Here is a 21,093-nt window from a genome sequence, read left to right on the forward strand (position 1 = left end):
CCGGGCTGTTCGCGGAAAGTTGAGTCCTCACCCTCCAGCTCACAGACAGCCTGATAGAAGGCATCCAGCATCTACTGGGACCTCCCGTACTTGTCAAGTTGTCGAAGAGCTTCTGTACTTCCCCCTGCATTCGCCTGGCAAATTTCAATCGCAGTGTTCGTTACAAGAGAAGCAGCCACCATGTCAAACATACCATATTTGTCTCCCATCCAGGTCCGTAGGATGACCGTTAGAAGATTGCGAAAATCTTGAAGCAGGAGGTTGGAGCCCAGGTACGCCTCTTCGAAGACTTGTAGGCGCTCAGCTTCGTGATTGACTTCAGACTTGGCCTCCGTGCTCGTTGTCGGTGTAACATTGGGAGCCTGAAGAAACAATTCGGAGGGCTCCTGAATGTCCAGGCCCTCGAATCTGTTCTTGAGATTTTTTATCACATCCGCTGGTTCTTCTCCCACGGCTCGTGAGGGCAAGTTTCCCCATGCCAGTGCATCAATACCAGCCCAGTCTTCGTCGAAACAGAAAAGTATCTTCAGACACACAATTGCAGTCAAATAATTTGTCGTGTTGGTGGACTATATCGCTGCGGCTACTCCACCTGTCAAGGTGCCAACGCACTTCAAGGCCATCCCTATTCGACGCGGTAATGGTCAACATGTTGCCTCTTATCTTCCCCAGAACCCCAAATCCCAGGCCTCTGATAAGCGATCGGTCAAAAATTATCGGCATTCTAGAGCATGTTCGGGATGGGTGTCCTTCGCCAGCTTCCTAGATTTGCCTTGGAGTCTTTTGGATGGCCCGTCGCTGGTCCTTTTGGCAAAGCTGGAACCAATCGTCGGCATGTCAATTGCGTAGCCGCAGCCCTTGGTGGTGGTAGCTAGCCATGATGCTACTGCATCAGTGGCTGCTTTGTATTGGAGATAGCTGCTGGTGAGGAATCGGAGAGCATGGCAGGTCGCGCAATTCCAATGGGCTGATGTTGATAAGAGACTATGTGGATCGCCATCCCAGTGCCTGAAGGTGATTTCCCCAAAATAGAATTCTATATTGGACGTTGCTCAATTCTGGCGAATGCACAGTACCGTGTACATGTCTGAGTTCGCCTTCAAGAGCCATCGACATGATGGAACTGTTGGAAAATACATTGTGAAATATTCGTGTGAAGCATAACAATCATATGAAGAATCGTTATGCATGCAGATCTGACTATGGGGATGCGGGGGAACTGCTACTACGTAGGTGGCTCGGCAAAAAAAGGCTATAATCCTCCATCGACACGAATACCTCAACAACCATTGCTTGGTTTTACTGCTGCCCTGTCATTCCAGCTATATCCATGCAAGGAAAATGAGTGGATCGCGCATTGAGCGAAAACGAGCTATTGACCGCAAAGCGCAACAAGCCGTCCGGGAAAGGACCAAGAGCCGATTCGCGCAGCTAGAACAGGAGCTAGAATACTACAAACAGTTAAACCAAAAAGATAACGCGGGCGTTTATGAGGAACTCTGTCAGTTGCGCGAAGAGAACAAATTACTGCGACAAAAGTTGGAGGCTGTTAAGTCTATTGTGTCTACTGATGAAGCACCATCGGGTGCTTCAACTATATCTAGCTGTCAAAGTAGGTGGCCGAAGCACAGTCGATGTCTGGACAAGGGAGTGGCGTTCAACATCAAATTGCCTATCCTTATTTGATTTGGATATTTCAACTGATGATAGCGCAGGGCTTTCAACCAGTCGAAATGATCCAGGATCTCTCACACGCAATGCCTCGCTTACTCGCGAAAGGGGCCGGGATCAACCCATGTTAGCAGACACCCTAAAGTCATCTCAGTTTGGATTTAGCCTTCAGGACCAGCCAACCCTTCGAGAGACGGCTGACATCTACGGCCAGATACACGGGATCAGTCCCATCCGTGCTGCAGAAGTGGGAAACGCCGATATATCACTAATAGTAAAAGCTATTAACGAGGGCTGGCATGCTCTGGGTCACTCTGCATACGAGAATCCCCTGGTCCGGATTCTCCATGACATTGATCAATCTTTCTTTCCCCACTCCAGTCAGGTACTCCGACTGGCAATCATGTACAAGAACTTCCATCTTTTAAAAGTATGGAGCTGCGAAGCCATTGTGGATTTGTTGCTGATGCTGAACTTCAGTACTTTATATCCCCCAAAGCCGAGAATAGGAGACGACTTCCGCACTGGATTCAGCCACGGTGAGTTCAGCCACCGTCAAGGAGGTCTCATCCTAACCAATGTTTAGGACTCCTCACCCTACGACTGAAGATGCGGTTATCGAATTCTTTCCATGGTTTGACTCCCCCATTCTTGGCTGTATATTGCTAACGCTCCAAGGCCATTCGTACGCGAGACACTGACGCAAAACTTCTCGCGCTATGGGGTGGACATAGGATTTGCGAAGGACTTCCAACGCTGTTATCGGTTCTATTGGCCCTTCCCATTCCAAAATGCATTCACATTCGACGCAGAATCTCAGACTTATCGGTTCAATTCTTTGTTTGAGAATTTCTGTCGGGACCTACGGTCGTGGGGGATTGATAGCAACTTTCTTGAGCTCTATCCTGAGTTTGCAGGCGGTTTTCATTCCCTTGCCTCCCAAGAGTTGCTCTGATCCAACCTAAGAGAGTTGCTAAGGAACGCATTTTTGCTATGATTTTGCGTTTTCTGGAAACTTCTGTCAATATCGCTGATCTTCTTCATGGGTTAAAGTGCTGTTTGAGATTCCACCATTTTTGCTTTTTGACTGCGTTTTAGCCTACTCTATGTATCGAAGGTAGAGTTTCTAGTTGACCGAAACACTTGATGTTAATTCTGCTGGTAACAGCCACTAAGCAAGCATTTAACACTATGGGCAACCCGTTACCTCGGAATTATGGATTGATTAGGAAGTCACTACAAGAACCCCTCTTTGCAGACATGCTAATCACCACTAGAATACCTTCCGACTACATCTTCCAGGCCGCTTGGTGACTATTCTATAGAAACAACAGAGAAATTCGATACCATTCAAAGCCCACCGAGAATGATCCCCTTATCTGGCTCAGCTGGGAATCCTCCTGATGCCAACTACCTGATGTTGGCTGAGTCATTCGCTTGACTCGACGTGATTGTTATAACCGTCGACCTCGGTCAACTCCCCATTTCGGGGAAAAGAGCTCCACGGCCCCATTTACTTTATTTCCCCGCCTCCACCATAGGATGGAGCTCTCTATCTATCCTCCTCCCCCACTAGACTTGCTCTCATCATGGCACATCCATCTTCCCGCTGGAACTCTCGTCGGCGGTACGCAGAGGATAATTACCCTAGACCAATCAGGAGACGTGCTCCTCGCGCCTGTGAACACCGTCAGAACCGAAAACTGAGGTACGATGGCTTTATCAGTGGAGTTCCATGCACCACTTGACGCTTGGACGAGTCCACTTGCTCTATGCAGTCGAATACAGGGAAGCGCATGGGAATAAAGCTGTTCCGGGAGTGTCTGAGAGAATGTATCGCATACACTTCGACGTGCGATTCGCCCGCTACTCATGACCTTTTTGTCGCAAAGGCTATTTAAGAGAGGTATGTATTGAAGACTTTCTTGGAAAACAGCATGGGGAGACATGAGATTTAGTTGGGTTCCTTACTCCATTCCATCTCCCAATATTGCCCCGCTGGCATTAGAATAGAATCAGAAATACCTGACGGATCAATATATGGTCAGGTATATTTGCCGATATTTTCCTGCCATTTTCCTGTTACACTTTCCTCCGAGCCCGGGGGTTGAAGAAATTCGGCCCGAGAATCTGGCCGTTCTTGAACCCCAAGGACGCCTGCATGTGCCGAGCTAGGATGTGATGGACATCTTGTTCATAATTACTTCTTATATGTGCATCCCTGTCTAACTCTGATTGATGAGTCTGTTTTCTGGAAGAGGTATCAGTGTTCTAACACCGATGAAAATGGAGTTTCCCTCCTACTGTTCCAATCCATGCTACTCGCTGCTAGCTGTGTAAGTGGCGTTCAATTCCCGGCTGTCACATTTAATTATCCTTACACAGCTAGTCATACCAAATCGATATTGCCAAGCAATGTGGCTTCGAATCTCTAGTATCTGACGAGAGGTACTATACCAGAGTGCCAAGGTTAATAACTCACCTCTAGTCAATCAGGTCCAGCGGCTAACATAGTCTTTAAGCTACTCTACCGTAGTGGCATTGAAGATGGCCCATTGGACATCTCGCGAGTCACCTTGCTACTATCGTACTACAGCTTGTATTCGGAAATCACAACGAATTCGAAATGGTTGAGAATTGCAATTACACATGCCAAGAGCCAAAAAGTCCATCGATACTCCTGTCCTCTAATACAGACCAAAAGGGACAGGTCTGAGCTAAAAAGAGTCTGGTGTCGTATCCGTGATCGTATCATATCCCTGGGAGTGAATCGCCCAATTCAAATTGCCGCGGAGTTTGGCCTTAACAACCTGGGGCTGACAATTGACAATTTGGCGGTCGAGATATTCCACTCCGAAGTCTACAGAACCGAGACGAAATCCGCCCTCTGCCGGGTGTTGTCTAGGCTTGTGCCATTTTGTAGTACCGTAACAAAGCTACTTACAATAGTATACCCTACAACACAAGCATTATCATGGAGCGTGCAGGACCATGGTGTCGAGCTCGCAAGGCTAGAAGAGGCGAAGTCGTCCTTATTGCAGTGGGAGCTCGACTGGATGATGCCCATGGATGGCAAATGCCCCTATCTGCACTCGTCTCTAGTACTCTATACGAATCTTACTGCATTGTACTACTAGTAAGTCTTGTCTCAAGGAGCGGTAGAAAGTATAATGAGCTTAACAGAAGACAAGCTCGGCTCGAACTGCGCTTTGCAATTACAAATGCCTTAAAATTGGCGAGACACGGTCTCCCAAAGAGCATGGCGAGGAGCAACTGGTCACTTGTAGGACAGAGCTGATGAAGGCAACTGGATCAACTGCACAGAAAATCAAACCGATCCTTACAAGTGGAGTAGCCGATAAGCTTCCAATTAGTGCGTAAGTATTGCTCTCTGTCAATGTAGCAAAGCATTGTAATTGACAAATTCTAAGTGTGGTATATACAGTGATGCTACACATTCTGCTTAGTGCTAAGGCACAACTATCAATCAGCCCAGAGGACAAGCAGTACTACGAAGTAATATTACTCTTCTTCATGGAAATCTATCGCCATTACAGTTTCAGATATTATACGAAGCGAACTCTGGCCGTGACATCAGCGGCGCTCCAGCTCTGTCAACATCCTTCTATTCGCCTGCAAGTTCGGACACAAATCGACGAGGGAACTGCTCTCCCGACCTGTTTGAGCTTCATCTGACAGAGTATATCAGGCTTCTTCGGTATATTGATAAATCTTTCCATACGCAGGATATCTCAGATGAAGACCTTTCGATGCCATTAGTGACCAATTGGGCGCCGCCTGGTCTCGGCATGTTACTGATTCCGGCGATCCCAGACCCTAATACTTCACTTGAAACACCTATCCCAGCATGGATGGAAGCTATGGAAATTTTCTTCTTTGGATCAGGAACACTCCAATCATTGCGACGTTCAACGCCTGGAAGTCCAGCACCATTACCATCATGCGATTCTGGCAGTCCAGACATACGTTCTGCTAAAGGCGAGTCTTTTGACGAGCCAGAATATTTCCACGAAGTGTTGGAATGTATACAGTTACTTGGTGAATAGCCGTTGTAGATGAGCTTGGGTGGCTTCCCAAGAAATACTACGGAGGTGAAATTGACGATCTAAGTGGTAATCCTATTCACTATTTGACGTTATATCCATAACTCTAGGTATGTACTGTAAAATTATAGCTATTCTAGATATTCCATATGTCGCTCCAGACATGTATGTACATATACAAAAAGGTACCGATGACAGAGCACATGCATCATCGAGACGACACCAAAGAAAAGGGTAAGAAAAACCCGGCCTATCACAGTCATCACCATCACCATCTTCATCTTCATCACCCGTGCGGAAAGCTGCTGGCCAGGCCGTCACTTGATGCTAGCGTAGCGTGGCTGTGCTAATTTATTTCTGTGCATTCTAAGGGAAGCAAGAAGAATGAGGCGCATCAGCATGCTGAGGCTTGGACCGTAGATCGGACCCAGTATTCTGGCGACTACGGCGACGTAGTGGTGGGTAAATATAGCACCAGATGGTTGTTTTGGGACGAACCTGATGCAAAAGAGATTCTCTTACCCTAACTACCTGACTCCATCTGTCGACCTTAATTACAATGACCGAATGGGTTCCATGATTCTGCGGGCAGATGAGACAGGGGTAAGTTACTGGTAGCAATCGGCACGTTTCAGCTGTGACGAAACTAATGCCGGGCCAGTGGTCTCGTCTGGTCTCGAAGTCTTCAAGGAGGGGGATTATTAATAGGACTCGTGGTTCACGATGATATGCCATTGTTGTTCGTCTGACTCAAGTTCCCTCGATTAATAAACTACGTACTTACCTAGTTACCTATTACTTTGGTAGACCACCACAGCAACAATCGATGATTGTATGAGATGATGCGTTGGCAGGATGGATTAGAGGCGATGAGTCCGTTTGTTTGGTGTGGATGAAGTACCTATCCGTATGTATAGTAATACAAATACATACCGACAGACACAAGACAGTACGGTTGGATCCCTCGCATTGGTAGGGCCCACCAATGATGAATTTCCCAGCCAGCCCTCAATAAAGCAGAGGCTTAGAATTCAAAATCTCATCGATTGGAGCATTCCGGTAGCACAGGATGATGCATCTGGTTGAGTTGAGCTAGAGGCGAGAGAAGTACAAAGTACAATAGTAACATGGTGTAACCCTTTTCTCCAGTGATTTATTTGATACCTGCAATCCAGTTCCATCCCTCTCAGGTAGGCCCAAATGCTAATCGCAACAACTTGAGGGGTTGGAACGAATGGGGGATTCCTCCGTCTCGTCTGATTTCTTCCTTACTTGACGCGGATCCAAGTTTAGGTATCCCGCACAAGTAAGCAGTAACGGGGTATCTAGTTAATTACTCCATGGTTCGGAAAACAGTGGCACACTTCCTTCCCACATACGGAGCATTCCAAATGTACTTGATACCCATGTAGAGCAAGCACTGCAGTCATCCATGCAGGGCCCATTTACCATGACAGACAGGCTTGTTTGTACATGGAAGTGGCAAATCTACTGAGACACCTCTTTTACTTACCAAAAAAAAAAAAAAAAAAAAAAAAAAATTCCCCCTCCATTAATTAAGGACTACCTTACTTTTCTTAGCAATGATCAAACCCACTTCTCAAAGCACCTGGATTGGTCACAAATAGATTACCACAACACGAGGACAGGGCCCTGTCCCAGTTACCCAGTTGGTCAGGCGTGACTGACGATACGAAGCTGAGCATACCAATGTGCTTAGTCTCTCCCCCCACAAGTGAGTAAGTACCCTGGAGTAAGTACCAAGGAGTGCTACTTTATAGAATGGGTTGGAAATACATACTTTGTGGCTACTGAAGTTACAGAGTTACAGACAAATGCCCAAGGCAACGAACAACAAACTAGTAATTTTAGTAGAGACATACCGATGTACTCCGGCTACGGCCACTGTACCCTGAACTTGTTTTGATTGAGAATAGATATCATTTCCTTGAATGCCTAGGTACCTAGGTAGTTCGTCACTTCGTGGTCTTTTAGTGCACATTCCTCCCCACCTCCTTCCCCTTCCCAAGGTCCCCCACTGCTTACATATTCAAATTCAAATGGGTCGATGGCTTTTAGTTTTTGGTACTTTCGGAACTAGTGCCTACGAGGTAAGTAGGGTGGGGAGTCAAAATAAATTAATAATATTATTATTCTATTGTAATATTCCATAATAATAACAACAACAGTAATAATAGTAACAATAATAATAAATACAAAGTATGCTGGAGATCCCAATAACGATCCATGCCCTGAAGAAGGTCCAGGAAGATCTTGCTTTGCCTAGCTAAATAGAGTAAATATGGCCCATCCCTTCATTACTCGTTCGGAATGATCGCAGGGAGGTCCAGGCAAATCGGATCCGATGATTATTACTCCTCTAATTTAACCTGTTTCCTGAGTCTGCTGTCTACTTGGACGTACATAGGTTGTAGAGTACCATCCAATAACTCTGCAGAAAGAGATCAACAGGTTGGTTTCGGGTCCATCCCGGCCGAATGTCCTCTGTATGCCTGTGACCAAGATCGCCAGGAGTTTCCAGATGACACATCGTCTATAGAGAATCAATATACATTTACGCAGGGGAATTTACTAAATAGAAGTATAAACATACAAAATAAATAAATAATCTCTCTCTAGGGATAAATAGAGGTATCTATCTCGACAGTCAATTAGGTACGGATGCTTCCAGCATCACTGGAGAATGGATTCTGTACCATACATACATAAATACATACATCCATCCATACCCATAACGTGATGTGGCTGACTGAGAGCCCAGTCCTCTCCAATGCTTCTCCGCACCTCGCTCCAGCTTCGCTACCCGGGCAGAGCGAGACAAAGCTGCTGTTATGCAAGCTCAACATCTTGCATTCTCTTTACTGGCGGTGGGGGAGATCAATGTGCGCCACGCAGCACACCCGCGCGCGGGTACAAAAAAAGAGCCAACGAAAACTGCCCCGTAGGTACCTACTGTGTAGGGAAACGAAATGGTCGAGGTCGTCAACGGGTGATCTACTGTCAACTTCGATGTTGATCCCGTAACAGACGGTTGGTATTTGGTATAAGCCTCTGGTCGGTAGATGGAGATGACAACAATAATAATACTGAGTCTAATTTATTATGATACAATAGAACTGCGAGTACAGGGATTAGAAATACAAGGTAGCTCTAGCTTTAATGTCTTCGCTTTTAGGAGAGGATGTTATAACAATTATTTTTGTCTGAATCCCTTCTGCCGTCCAGGTACGGGGCAGATACGGAGTACGACAGTTAATTACCAAGTTCTTCAGGTACAGTTTGTCACTTTGTTTGACTCTCTTCGTCCCTTCCCCTCCTTTTCATTTTTGGGATTAGCCTTCAATAATTCGATCTCTTTTCTTTCTGTTCGCTATTTGACCCCGAGTCGAGCTACCTCTATTGTCTTTGCTTTATTCAAGATGAATGACCTGGTCCTGCGCCTATTCTGGTGGGGGCTCCGTACATCCATACTAAGGAACGGAGTCTGCGTACGGAGTAGGTAGGCGCGGTTGTCGAACAGCTTGCTCCGTTCCGTGCCACTAAGACTTAAGTTAGAGTCCTGGTGGGTCGTACAGTGGACTATGGGGCTTCCAATGTTACAGACAAAGGCAAACGGCGATGTCACTTGTGAATGGAACAATCAGGGAGAAATTTGGGAAAAATTCACAATTGCATTGCTTGATTTCTACGGTTTCAGATCTTGCTATAGATCAGAAATCCAGAAAAGACGAGAAAAGAGCAGTAATGGTTGGGGTCCGGCCACCATCCGATCGATCAGTGGTAGTATCCATATGGAACCAGGTAGGGATCAATGTTCCAGAATTCGACACCCATTGTCTGCCATTTATTATGAAGTACTCCGTACCCATGATTCAGAGTCAATGGGTAAATAGTAATACAGCTGGACAACTGGGCGTAATACCCTACACCCTTTCAACTCCAAAGGTGTGGCCCCATACGGTACGGCGTCTTCCCGTACTAGTGTCCGTACTATTCCCCTTCAATCCTACCAATAGGTACTCCGTAGGTAAGGTATTCTTTGGTAAATCTTCCGGAAAGTTCAGTTATGTATGCCACACCAAACGATGGTCTTCGGCTTATCTCCTTGTTGCGCTGACTTGCCACTCTCTGAAAGTGGGAAAGAAGACGAATCCCTTATGTGCATGTCAAGGCTCAGGTTTGTATGGTGGTCAAAGTCAGGCTTCAAACGATTCGAGTTGTCACAGATCTTTCTTCTTTCTTTCCTTCTTTCCTAATTATTAATACTACCTATAATTATAATTGTTATTATTATTATGTAGATATAAGTACTCCGTAGTGTGACAGAGGACCGAGTAGTGTGTGTCATGGTTGGTAACAACAGGAGCGTGCAGACCAGGATCTAAGTGGGCAAAATAAATTAATTCACAGTGATGATTGATTATTCCCGGAATACTATTTTTTTAATCCTCTGGTGATTATTTTTGAGGATTATTATTAGCAGTATTAGCTCGACCCTCTAGCGGGTTTGACAACACTCTTTCTCTTTGGGCCCAGAAAAAGGTACTGAACGATACCAATACCGCTCCCCACTCACTTCCTACTAAGGTCGTCCTCGCCCTCCGCTCCAAGGCCGCCTCTCAGTCTCATCCTGGTTTCTTTTGGCTTCATCTCTTCTCATCCTTTCCCTCTCTTTTCCCTTCTTCCGTACCAACTCTCTTTTCTGTCCTTCCCCTCCCTCTCTCGTTTCCTCTCCCTCCTCTTGAGTCGTTCCCGAATCTCGCCTCTTGGCCCCCCAAACCTACCCTACTGCCATGGGATTGGGTGGCTCTCGAATTCCGTTTGCTCTTCTTCATGCAAACTCCCTCTCAACATTTCTTTTGACCTCCATTGCTTGATCTATGGCGCTGTGTTTCAACCTGTCTTTCCGTGTACTCGGCCACTGACCCGCAGCTCCCACGCTGCCTTCCATCCTTGTTCCGGATCTATCAGACGACCCATTCTCACAATACCTAGTCCCCTTCCGAATATCGGACATATAGCGTCGCTCTGGTCCCTTCGCTGTCTCTCCTTCCTCACTGCCTTCCCTCCGTCGTTGTTATGCCGGCATTGGACGTTCCCGAGATGGGTTTGTCTCTACAGAGAGACAAACCCCGAGGTGGCCTTACAACAAAACACGCCCAGATGATGCGGCTGAATCTGGCTCAGAGCACCCTTGATGACCTGATTCAGAGCTTACGACACGACCAACCGGCTCGAGTCCGCCTAGGCAAACACCCAACCCTCATCTACGGCTCCAAATCCCAATCGTTCCGTTCTTTTCCCGAAACCCACCGGTCCGAGATCTACACCAGCTCCGCTGACAAAGAGAATTTATATTTTACTGGTGTTCTGAGCCATAGCTTGGAGGTGGAAAAGGCCAAAGAGGCCACTGCAGCTACCGACCAGGCGTTAGCCAATCTGGAGCAGAGCCTAAATGCCTTTGAAAGAGGGAAGGAATCGAAGAAAACTCATATAATTACAAGCATTGACGAGGTCCGGGCTCTACGAGCGGGTGACAGCCGATCCAGTACTGGACGCCAGGCTGCTCTTTTAGCTGGCAAACCCTCAAGCAAGGTTGAATTGGAAAAAGATCGTTTGCTTAAGAACGCTGCCAATCGCTCGGTGTCCTCGAGCCCGGCTCTTGGAATCTCCCGATCTCCTGCCTCCATTGATCATCTCACACCCACCTCGGCTCCGCCCTCTCAGAACAAGGATCGCATCCGCCTGGACGCCCTCAAAACCCCTTTTATCCACCTCCTCGCCATCCGTGCCGTTTCTACGAAGTTCCTTGCACGTCAGACCCGATCGTCACTTGAGGACTGTGTGGCTCTGGCCCGAAAATACGGCACCGAGAATCGAATTAACCCGGAGAAATTTGACCTCAAGGACAAAACGTATCGGGACCTCGACGTGTGGAACTTTCCATATCCCTGTCAGGAGGACCGCCAGGAAGCCATTGAGAATGCGATCTCGGCATTTGATCGCCTGCGAATTTCTCGCTCCGACAAGCTGTGGCAGATGCTTTTGCCGAAGGAGGAACGTGGAAAGAGCAAATGCCTCTCGCGGCTGGACCTGCGGACAGGCCCCATAAAGAAGCCACAGACCCCTCGCATACAAGTGCACAACCCCGACGAGATCGGCAAAGAAGGTTACACCACTGGCCCAGATGCTGATCGAGCTAGTGGTAATGGCCTGACCCCTAAAACGGAAGCCACATCAGCTCCGAAGTCCGGTACAACTGCACAGAAGAAGCGGCCCGGCGAAAAAGATACTTCCAAGCGTCCTTCCGCCAAGAGCAAAACTGCTACAAACAGTACCTTGACTGGACGGGTCACCAAGAAGGCAGAGCGAAAGTCAGCATCAAAGCCAGACAGCAAATATAAATCCGCAGAGTTTGTTCATGATTCGGATGAGGATGATACAGACGTACCAGACTTATCGGCGTCGGAGAAGCCTCAGGCAGGCAAATCCAAAACACAATCCAAGCCACCTAGCAAGCCAATCGATACTACCCCCCGAGAATCACCCCACGCACCAACACCCAAGGTCGACACGCCTGAAATTCCAACTGCAAAGCCGGAATTATCATCCCAAACATCGTGCAAATCGACCTCGTCGAAAAGGCTCCCATCGTCATGTGGGCCCGGCCAGAAATCCCCCCAGAAGCCATCGCCACTTGGGTCGTCGCCCCCAACCAATGTCTCTGATATACAAAGCCGCAGTCGTTCTTCTAGCCAAAACCATACCTCCAGCTCTTCCTCTTCTCCATTAATCACACAGATATCCAAGACAAACAAAACTAATAGGGAGAGTCCTACCGCTTCAAAGCAGCCGAAAACCAATGGGATTGTGAAGCCGAACCCGGCGGTGAATCCTTTGAAGCGTAAGGCAGAAATGGACCTGCCTTCAACGACGCAATCTCTTGCCCCCGGATGTATCACGGGCGACTTGGAGCTCAAACGAAGGCGAGCGGTAAGCACGTCGAGTGGCAGTACTGGAAGTGCTTCGCCTCCTCTCAGTCGTGAAATCCTACTCCAGCAGCTACAAGCGAAATCACAGAAATTCAAACAATTCTATGCCAAGTATCGCACGTTATACGACTCAATGGCAGCTCATCCGGACCCGCCACGGGCAGATCTGGATCGACTGCAAAAACAGCATGTTCGACTGCAGCGAATGAAGAAAGAGATTTGGGATGAAGACCGACGCCTTCGAGATGGGTTATAATGCTTGTTTCTCGCCCATTATTATTGAGTACTTGTATGATTTTGGACAGCTTTGGGTACCGACGGAACCGGTACACTTTATTATTGCATGCTGACTTCATCGATTCTTTACAATCTTAGCATGACGAAGCAATATACATCGGAGATGCTTCGGGGCGTTTTTTGTTTTCAATATTTGTTTTGGATTCATTGCACTGTTTGTCGTTCATGACGGATTTTTGCATATCCGCGTCTCTATCACTCTATTTTAGCCCAGGATACATGCATATAATCCAGTCACTCAATACATAGATCTGTCATCATCACGCAAGGAAGGCTCCCTGCAAGGGACTCCGAGTTTAGAGTTTATACACCGGTACTGTTTTTCTTCCTCCCTGCCTATCGTATAGGAGTAGATGTTTCGCATTCCAACTAAGTATATCTATGCATTACGAACTTTCGACGATTTGTGGTCGTTGATCGAGGAACGTACACTATGGTCATCTTTGTCTACCTAAATATACACTTCCGCCACCTCATCGCCCCTCGGTTGCTGTTCATCCAAACTCCAGGCTTCCGACGATCCCATTATTACTATGATTTGAACCCCAGATCAGCCTGAACGGATCAGAGACGACCACTAAACCAAACTGGTTCTAGCCCCCACCCAGCCCGTGCAGCACGTGGCCGCCGGAGACAGAGCGGACCGGAGACATGGGTTGGCGTTTCAGTACGCGTTGTATTTACCGTACGACAATGACGGAAAGAAAACGCCTCATCGACGTCATTGTTCGTGCTTCATTGGCACACTATACCTATTTGGGTGGAGGCCGTTTTTGACAGGCGGTGAGAAGCCCCGATAGATTCAACACCTCGCCTCAGGTTTGACATACGATCCAATGCTTCGTGTTGACGTTGTCTGAGAAACTTGGGCAGAAACCTGCAATTATGAGAATATGGTGAAGGATCGGTATATCTGTCTTTGCTTCTATCCTTGTCTAAGGCTTAGCCGCAGAACTTTTGGTGATTTTAATTGGGTCGCCGAGTAGGGGATCATAAATTGTCCTGGCGTCACGCTTGACATACGGAATTTTCCCATTTCCGTTTTGTGTCCCTTTGTGACGAGATTACGAGTTTCTGGGACACTTGCTATTGCGGTTAACCATGGCTCACCCTAGAGGACGGACTCCGGGCCAAAGAAGCCCTCATGTGCTGGTGAGTAGTGTCTAATTTACATCCACTCCCTCCTACGCTATCAATCATCTGAATATTTCTAATACTGGGATGTAAATTTGGATCTAGGTGACCGATTCGCGCGATAATATACACTCCGCTCAACCCCGCCGTCGTCGTTCCCCGTCTACTCGCTTTATCACGGTTGACAACATTCTCCAATATACCTCCGATGTCCCGTCTATGCAGCAGCGCCTTCCGCCCCAGACTTCACGAGTCCGTCCAAGGTCACGACTTGCATCCGCAGCGGGTGGTTTAATCGGCTCCAGTAGTGGAGTTAACCCTAGCGGTGCTGGCGCTAGCGCCTCTACTACAGCAGCCACCATCGGTCGTCTCGCGGCGCAGCCGCACCTCCCACCGCGGACAACGAAAGTTAGCGAGAAACTGGTTCTTTTGCCGGAGGCGGAAGGGGTGGAGGAGAAATCACCGGACGAGGAGGAGGAAGAAGAAGATGAAGATGAAGAAGAAGATATCGTGGATGAGGAATTGGTGCAGAGACTAGCCAGTGAGAAAAATATCGACCCGGAATCTATAAGACAGCGACTATTAGTTCAGAGGAGGCTTGGCGGGGACTTTGGGGTTGACAATGATATTGCACCCTTATTGGCAGAGGAAGAATTGTTGCGCCGCCGAAAAGTGCCGCCGGAGAAGGCCAAAAGCTACGCAGAGCGGCTACCTAAGGCGCGACGCGCGGAGAAGCTGGCCCGTGTGACCGCATACTGCACGGCCCAGGCTTACAAGATGAGCTTGGTGGCGTCTTTTGTGAAGGATAAGCATGGTGGACGGACCAAGCTGTACGATGATTGTCTGTACACGGCGTATCATCTACCGTTGTTGCAGGGGATCGAAGGCTACAGGTTGAAGAGCAGTCCGATGATCAAGAAACCTGGTGGGAAGTCTCTCCTGGATGAGGAAATTGAGAGGAACGAATTACGCGATCATGATGATTACATGGTGGAAGCAGAGGAGCATTCAGTCGTCGGCCGTGCAGAGCATGGCTCACCGCGACACGACAGCGAGGAGCCCAGACTGCTGCCTCATGTTGAACAGGAAGATTCCCGTATTCATGGAGGAGCTGGATCAGAACAAATGGAAGCTACCCACCATGAGCGTCCTGCCCACGGACTCCTCTCTGGCCTCGTACGACCCTCGCGATTGCCGTACAATGTGGCGGAGATGTTCGTGTTCAGCTATGGTGTGGTCGTTTTTTGGAATTTCACAGAGAGACAGGAGAAAGATCTCCTTGCCGATTTGGCATTTGCGACATCGTCTGCCACCGGCTCGCCCGCTGCGCTTGCAACAATGCCGTTGTTGGAGGAAGACTTTGAAACGGAAGAATTCCACTTTGAATATTCAACGGAGATCTCCCGGCCGCGTGTGTACAATGACATGATTACCTTACGAAGTGGTGACCATATGATCAAGCTCGCTATCAGTCACGGCATATCCCAAAGCACCAAGCTCTGCTTCTTCGAAGAAGCCATGGCGCGACAAATGGCAGAAGCCAAGGATATCCCGCGCCGACTTGCCATGACGGGGAATCTGGGCATGAAGCGGGAAGAAGTCTTCCGAATCCTGGGAAGACTGTTCAAGAGTCGAGTAGAAGTCAATCTATGTAAGTCACTGCCTAGTCACCTCAGTCCTCTTATGGTATCTAACCCAGCATTTCAGCTTCCAACATGCTGGACGTGCCCAACTTTTTCTGGGAAAGCGAGCCAACTCTGTACCCTCTCTACATTGCCGTCCGAGAATATCTCGAAATCAAACCCCGGATTCAAGTCCTCAATGAGCGATGCCGAGTCTTCCTCGACCTGGCAGAAATACTCTCTGATTCTGTTGCCGATAGCAAAACCTCCCGTCAGTTCCCCCAAAAAAATCACACCCCAAAAACAAAGCTAACATATAACCAGATCAAACCTGGATCATCATTATATTAATCCTCATCTCCATTGTGGTGACCATCTCAGAAGTCTTCCTCCGGTTCGGTCTTCTCTCCGCCGAAAAAGGAACCACAGCGAGCTCAGTTGTCGCGTCTCTCTTCTCTTCACGAACCTTGAAACCTCTTCCTTCATGCTCATGTCCTCTTTCCAATCCTGCAGTAGAAGGAGGAATAGGTATGAATATGACAGGGTTATGAGTTCGTTATGACCTAGTGATTAATTTGTTTCCCTTCATTTCTTCGTTTCTTTTTTAGCACTTCTTTTTTCTCTTCTTTCCCTTTCCTTCTGCTTCTTTTTATCGACAATTCAGTAGAAGACTGGTGTATCTAACTAACTGGTTGTCTTCTACTTTCCGTATCAATACTAATTGATATACGGGCTTATCCTAGTATATACCTAAAACATATATTCCTTTTATAAATATCATCATTTTATTATACATAATACCATTCGGTTATCTATAAAAGCACTTTAAAGCCCATCGTCAACTCTAATTTCGTATTGCCATGCGTATTCGTGTATATTCCCGACACTAGGGGATTGAAATTGAGACATCCGCATCCACAGGCTCAAGGCTACGCATCGATTAATTAATCCATCAGGACCTTAATCTTAGATTAATAGCAAAGATACGTACTATCTATAATACAGGTGATAATCATTTACAAATGTTGTATTGGTATAGAAAGACAATGGGGAAGAATTGAAAAAATAAACATAGGAGATAGTTAAAAAAAAAAAAAGCTTGCACAACAATAGGGGAATATCAGCCACAATCAGATAGGTATTACATGTAAATAGAAACAAGGATGCAAAAGAAAAGAAAACGGTAATGGAATAGAGCAATTGAAAACAGGCCAGAGGAAAAGAAAAAAAAAAAAAACAGAGTACCCCAAATTCCCAAACCCCGTCGAACCTAGCCATGAACCTTTCCCACCTCTCTATTTATTGATTGATTGATGCTTTCGTCCTTGTCATGTCGCATATTATGGCAGATAAAAGAAAATAGTAATAGTAATAATAATAAATAGAGAGAACAACCCAAACACGAGGGGACAAATCAGCTAGCCTGGACTCCTTCCGACGCGCTTGTAACTCGTAACGATGGATGCTAAGATGATATATCAATAATGTATGACAGGTACCAGGGGAAAAAGAAAAACATCTGTGGCGCAAATTTAATATGGAGGGAAAAAAAAAAAAAAAAAAAAAGGGAATGTAAACAAAGGAAAATAGTGTCAGTGACCAGAGTCGCAATAGGCTGAACCGGTTTCACAAGACTCCAATTTATCGGTCCTGCCGCTCACTTGGAGACTGACTCTACACGACGCCCATTAGACCGGTGTGGACCATGAATGGTCATTGGTTTTGGGCTTCATCTCATAGTTTTCCGGTTCAGTACTAGCGGGTCGCCGGATGGTGGAGTTGGGAAAGTACATATGAGGAGGCATGGGACTCGCGTAGGTCGGCCCATTGGGCTCTGGGTAGTTGAAATCTGTCGCAGATCCTGGTGACGGGATACTACCATGAGAAGGTGAAGCCCAACCAAGATTCGACATATGAGGGCTGCCGCCGACGCTATTCGGTCGGTGGTCATTGTTCGCAGGTGGCTCCAGAGGTTGGGGAGGTGCATAATTAGTAGGATGAGATGTCATTGACGGCCGAGGGAGCTGAGCACTGTTGAAGCTGGACAGAGAGGGGGAGGTAGCCGTGGGAGATGCCCGAGGGCTTGCTTGCGAAAAGTCTCCACGAATATGGGGTGGGATAGAGCCGCTTCCCAGGTAGTAATCAGGGCGAGTCATATTCAAAGGAGGGAGCTCGCTAACTGGAGACATAGGATGATGCGCTGGAGACGGAGTCGAGTGCACCGAGGCCTGCTCTGAGAACATGCTCTCTCCCACTCTTGCCCTCTCCTTATTCTGCCTCAGATTGGCTTCGGTTTCCGCTGCGGCCTCCTCGATTGTACCCGTATGATGATTTTGGTGGCGAGTTAAGGTTGTTCGACGAGTGAACGTCTTTTGGCAGTTTGCATAGGGGCACTTATAAGGTCGTTTCCCCGAGTGTATTCTTCGGTGCCTGGCCAAGGAAGACGAGTCACTGAAAGGCTATAGGCACCCAAAGCTGGTTAGTACTTAAAAAAAAAGGAAAAAGGAATCGAGGCCACATACCTTGCCACATCTTTCACACATGTGAGGCTTCTCACCAGTATGGACACGGGAATGTACAGTCAAGGCAGATCGCTGGATGAATTGTTTCCCGCAACCGGGCCAATCGCAGGCGTGAGGTCGAATACCGGAATGGATACGCTCTGTAGTTCATTTAGTCAGGTGAGAGCTTTTCGATCGATTCCGAATTGCAAAAGTTCCATACCGTGTCTTGCCAAATCACTGCGCCGAGCAAATCCTTTGCTGCAAGTTGCGCAATGGAAGGTCTTTGGGGGAGGGTCTGGCCTTCCATGAGGCGCAGCACCATTCGGGACTTGGGCACCACTCGCAAACCCACCATGCACATAAGGGTTTTGCAGGAACCCAGGCCCGGAGTGTGTTTGGGGGGCGTATCTCATATCTTGATGGATATTTGGCACCTGATTCATCGGGGCGTGGGGAGGGTATGAGAGGACCTGTTGATCACCGGAGTCGGAGACGCCAGGTTCCGACTTCATTTTGGGCGAAGACGATGTTTCCAAATTAGGATTCGGCACGAACTGCTGTTGATCAAAATGAGCTTCTGCGGCAACCATGGCGGTAGAACCTTTTCTGTTCAAAATAGTTGTGATGTCCATGACCCGACCCAGCGGAGAGCTGAGGGACGATGGTCAAGGACAGATAGAAGTTTCCTGTTATGATCCCTTCGAACGTGGCAGCCGTAGAATCGTGCCCACGGCTATCCTTCGACTATGGGGTTATGAAACACAATCGGCATACAAGACCTCCACGAATGGAAGGGCGCCGAAAACGCGATCGATGGTCGACCAATAAAAGCGCGAAGGACACTGTGACAAGGTATCGGTGGTTCGGCGTGCCAGTCAAACAACCTGTAAAAGATCGCGGTAAGAATCAAGTCCAGATCTTCCAATTCGGGGCGTATTTCAAGATAAGGGGGGAAGTTTAAAATAGAGGGCCGGTGATCCAGCAGTCTCAAACGCGAAATACGGGCGGAGATTGTAGACTAACTCACCTTGCCTGGTCTGTGACAGAATGTCGTGTCGATTGACTGATGTGTGTGAAAGTGGGAAGTTCACGAATTCAGTAATCAGGAATGTCAGCTATGGAGGCAAGGGTCAAGTGGGAGAACACGGGCGCGAAAATCCAGTCTTCCACCTCAAGAGACCACCAAGATTAAGGCTGTCACACTTGCACCGAAGCGTAAGCGCTTGGTTTTGCAGGGTTGTGTCCTTTTGATCCCAATCTTGAGGTATTCGACAGCCACCGGTTATGCTGTACTTGCGAGCTCCGTCGACACTGACAATTTCGCAAATGTCGTAAGCGGACCAAGACGCTCGTCCGAGAACTCTCCGGGTAGTTGCAGGTATGCTGTTCGGCAAAGGCGGAGACTATCCAAATGTACTGACCACGCCCTCGATGGAATCCTACGAGCCTTTGAAATCCAGGCTATGATGGTACCCAAATAGTCTACCACACTTCACGCGTTCTCAAATAGCCACCAAAGAGACAAGGCGTCGTTTTCGCAGTTGTATGGGGATGTCCGACGTTTTAGGCACCGTCGGGTATCGTCTACTCGACACAGAAGGAGTATCGAGACAGGGGAAAGGATAGGATACAAAGGAAGCAGCCAAAAAAGGCGAAAGACCGGACAGTTCTGCTAAGTGGAGACCATCGTGAAATTAGCCAAATTGCGCAGATTGCATGACAAGCGATTTCCGTGACCAGGAGAGCACTGAGCCGAGTCCACCAGAGCCATTCCAACCCTCACTGGTAGGTACCTCCACCTTAAGTTGGAGGACTCCGGGCCAATGCGACGAGACCAGGGATGACTACCGGTAGACCTGAACCCAGAAAAATAGTATGAATGTCAGGCGCGCTTTGTCGCCGATTCGAGATAGGTATTACCACACCGAATGACCAGACGAAATCCGTGGTGACCAGAAAGAGATGAATCGTGGAGGTGCACTGCGTCATCGGGACGGAAACGAGGGAAGCTGCGATGAGGGGGAAAGATGCCTACCGAAATATACACACACGATGGGAAATCTTCCAGCCGGAAAAGACAAGAAACGAATACCACCCCGAACAGTTGAGAAGAGGTAAATCGCTGTGCGCCGAAGCTTGTTAGCCTTGACTGGGTTGACCAGGTTGGATGACAGCAGATTGAGACATCAGCGGGGAAGGGAAAGCAGGCAAGTAAAGGAAAGGAAACGATCCTCGTTACTTACACGGTTCAGCTGGATGGAAAGAGAGGAGAAGAGAAGTTTTGAGGACGGGGAAGAGATCAGGGAGAAAAAGGGAATCTTCTCGAGGGGAGAGATGGAAATCGTCGAAAATAAAAAGAAAAATTAATAGAATGAAAATAAAATAAAATCGCGACAGACACCCAAGATGAACCTGACGATTCAGGCACGACTCTTTTATTTGACTTTTGCTTCGTTGCAAACCTCCCATTTGTTACCCACCTGTATTTTTATTAGCACGAGTTTTTATAAAATAAAAATAATAAAAGATAAAATAATAAAATAATAATAATTAAAAAAACGTATTATTAGTATCGAGTGATTATAGCTTCGCACGTTTCCACCAAGTGGCGCCCGTGAACGAAGCTGGCGGCACTAGAAGGTCACCGTCAGCGCACTCGGCTCCACAACGTGGTTTCCCCGTCTCTCTGGCCGTGCGAGATGTGGTGGATACGTCCTGGTTGCCGATCTGAATGAATTATTTGAGTCCATCCTCTTCTTAAACTACTACACAATACATCATGGCCCGT

At 47.6% G+C, this 21,093-nt stretch overlaps 6 protein-coding genes across 6 annotated transcripts; 4 read left to right on the forward strand and 2 right to left on the reverse strand.

Moving 5' to 3' along the window:
* Positions 1-71: 71 nt before the first annotated feature.
* On the reverse strand, positions 72-651 carry ATNIH1004_004671 (uncharacterized protein; the record flags this gene model as incomplete). Its single annotated transcript, XM_033569341.1, has 2 exons — positions 72-524; positions 613-651. The coding sequence occupies 2 exons, from the start codon at positions 649-651 to the stop codon at positions 72-74; spliced, it is 492 nt and encodes a 163-aa protein (XP_033428147.1).
* A 690-nt stretch (positions 652-1,341) lies between these two features.
* On the forward strand, positions 1,342-2,626 carry ATNIH1004_004672 (bZIP transcription factor; the record flags this gene model as incomplete). The annotated part of the gene is made up of 5 exons (XM_033569342.1): positions 1,342-1,612; positions 1,716-2,101; positions 2,152-2,210; positions 2,258-2,305; positions 2,350-2,626. 5 exons carry the CDS (start codon positions 1,342-1,344, stop codon positions 2,624-2,626), a joined length of 1,041 nt encoding a protein of 346 aa, XP_033428148.1.
* Positions 2,627-3,986: 1,360 nt separating this feature from the next.
* Positions 3,987-5,367, forward strand: ATNIH1004_004673 (uncharacterized protein; the record flags this gene model as incomplete). Its single annotated transcript, XM_033569343.1, has 5 exons — positions 3,987-4,007; positions 4,061-4,140; positions 4,208-4,807; positions 4,863-5,048; positions 5,103-5,367. 5 exons carry the CDS (start codon positions 3,987-3,989, stop codon positions 5,365-5,367), a joined length of 1,152 nt encoding a protein of 383 aa, XP_033428149.1.
* Positions 5,368-10,835: 5,468 nt separating this feature from the next.
* On the forward strand, positions 10,836-13,004 carry ATNIH1004_004674 (uncharacterized protein; the record flags this gene model as incomplete). Its single annotated transcript, XM_033569344.1, has 1 exon — positions 10,836-13,004. One exon carries the CDS (start codon positions 10,836-10,838, stop codon positions 13,002-13,004), a length of 2,169 nt encoding a protein of 722 aa, XP_033428150.1.
* A 1,142-nt stretch (positions 13,005-14,146) lies between these two features.
* Positions 14,147-16,352, forward strand: ATNIH1004_004675 (RMD1 family protein; the record flags this gene model as incomplete). Its single annotated transcript, XM_033569345.1, has 4 exons — positions 14,147-14,197; positions 14,285-15,830; positions 15,887-16,072; positions 16,126-16,352. The coding sequence occupies 4 exons, from the start codon at positions 14,147-14,149 to the stop codon at positions 16,350-16,352; spliced, it is 2,010 nt and encodes a 669-aa protein (XP_033428151.1).
* Positions 16,353-17,489: 1,137 nt separating this feature from the next.
* Positions 17,490-18,895, reverse strand: ATNIH1004_004676 (putative C2H2 finger domain protein; the record flags this gene model as incomplete). The annotated part of the gene is made up of 3 exons (XM_033569346.1): positions 17,490-18,260; positions 18,324-18,463; positions 18,526-18,895. The coding sequence occupies 3 exons, from the start codon at positions 18,893-18,895 to the stop codon at positions 17,490-17,492; spliced, it is 1,281 nt and encodes a 426-aa protein (XP_033428152.1).
* Between the last annotated feature and the right edge of the window lie 2,198 nt (positions 18,896-21,093).

This window comes from Aspergillus tanneri (genome assembly GCF_003426965.1).
Source record: "Aspergillus tanneri strain NIH1004 chromosome Unknown AapTan_3_pilon_pilon_pilon, whole genome shotgun sequence".
Lineage (NCBI taxonomy): Eukaryota > Fungi > Ascomycota > Eurotiomycetes > Eurotiales > Aspergillaceae > Aspergillus > Aspergillus tanneri.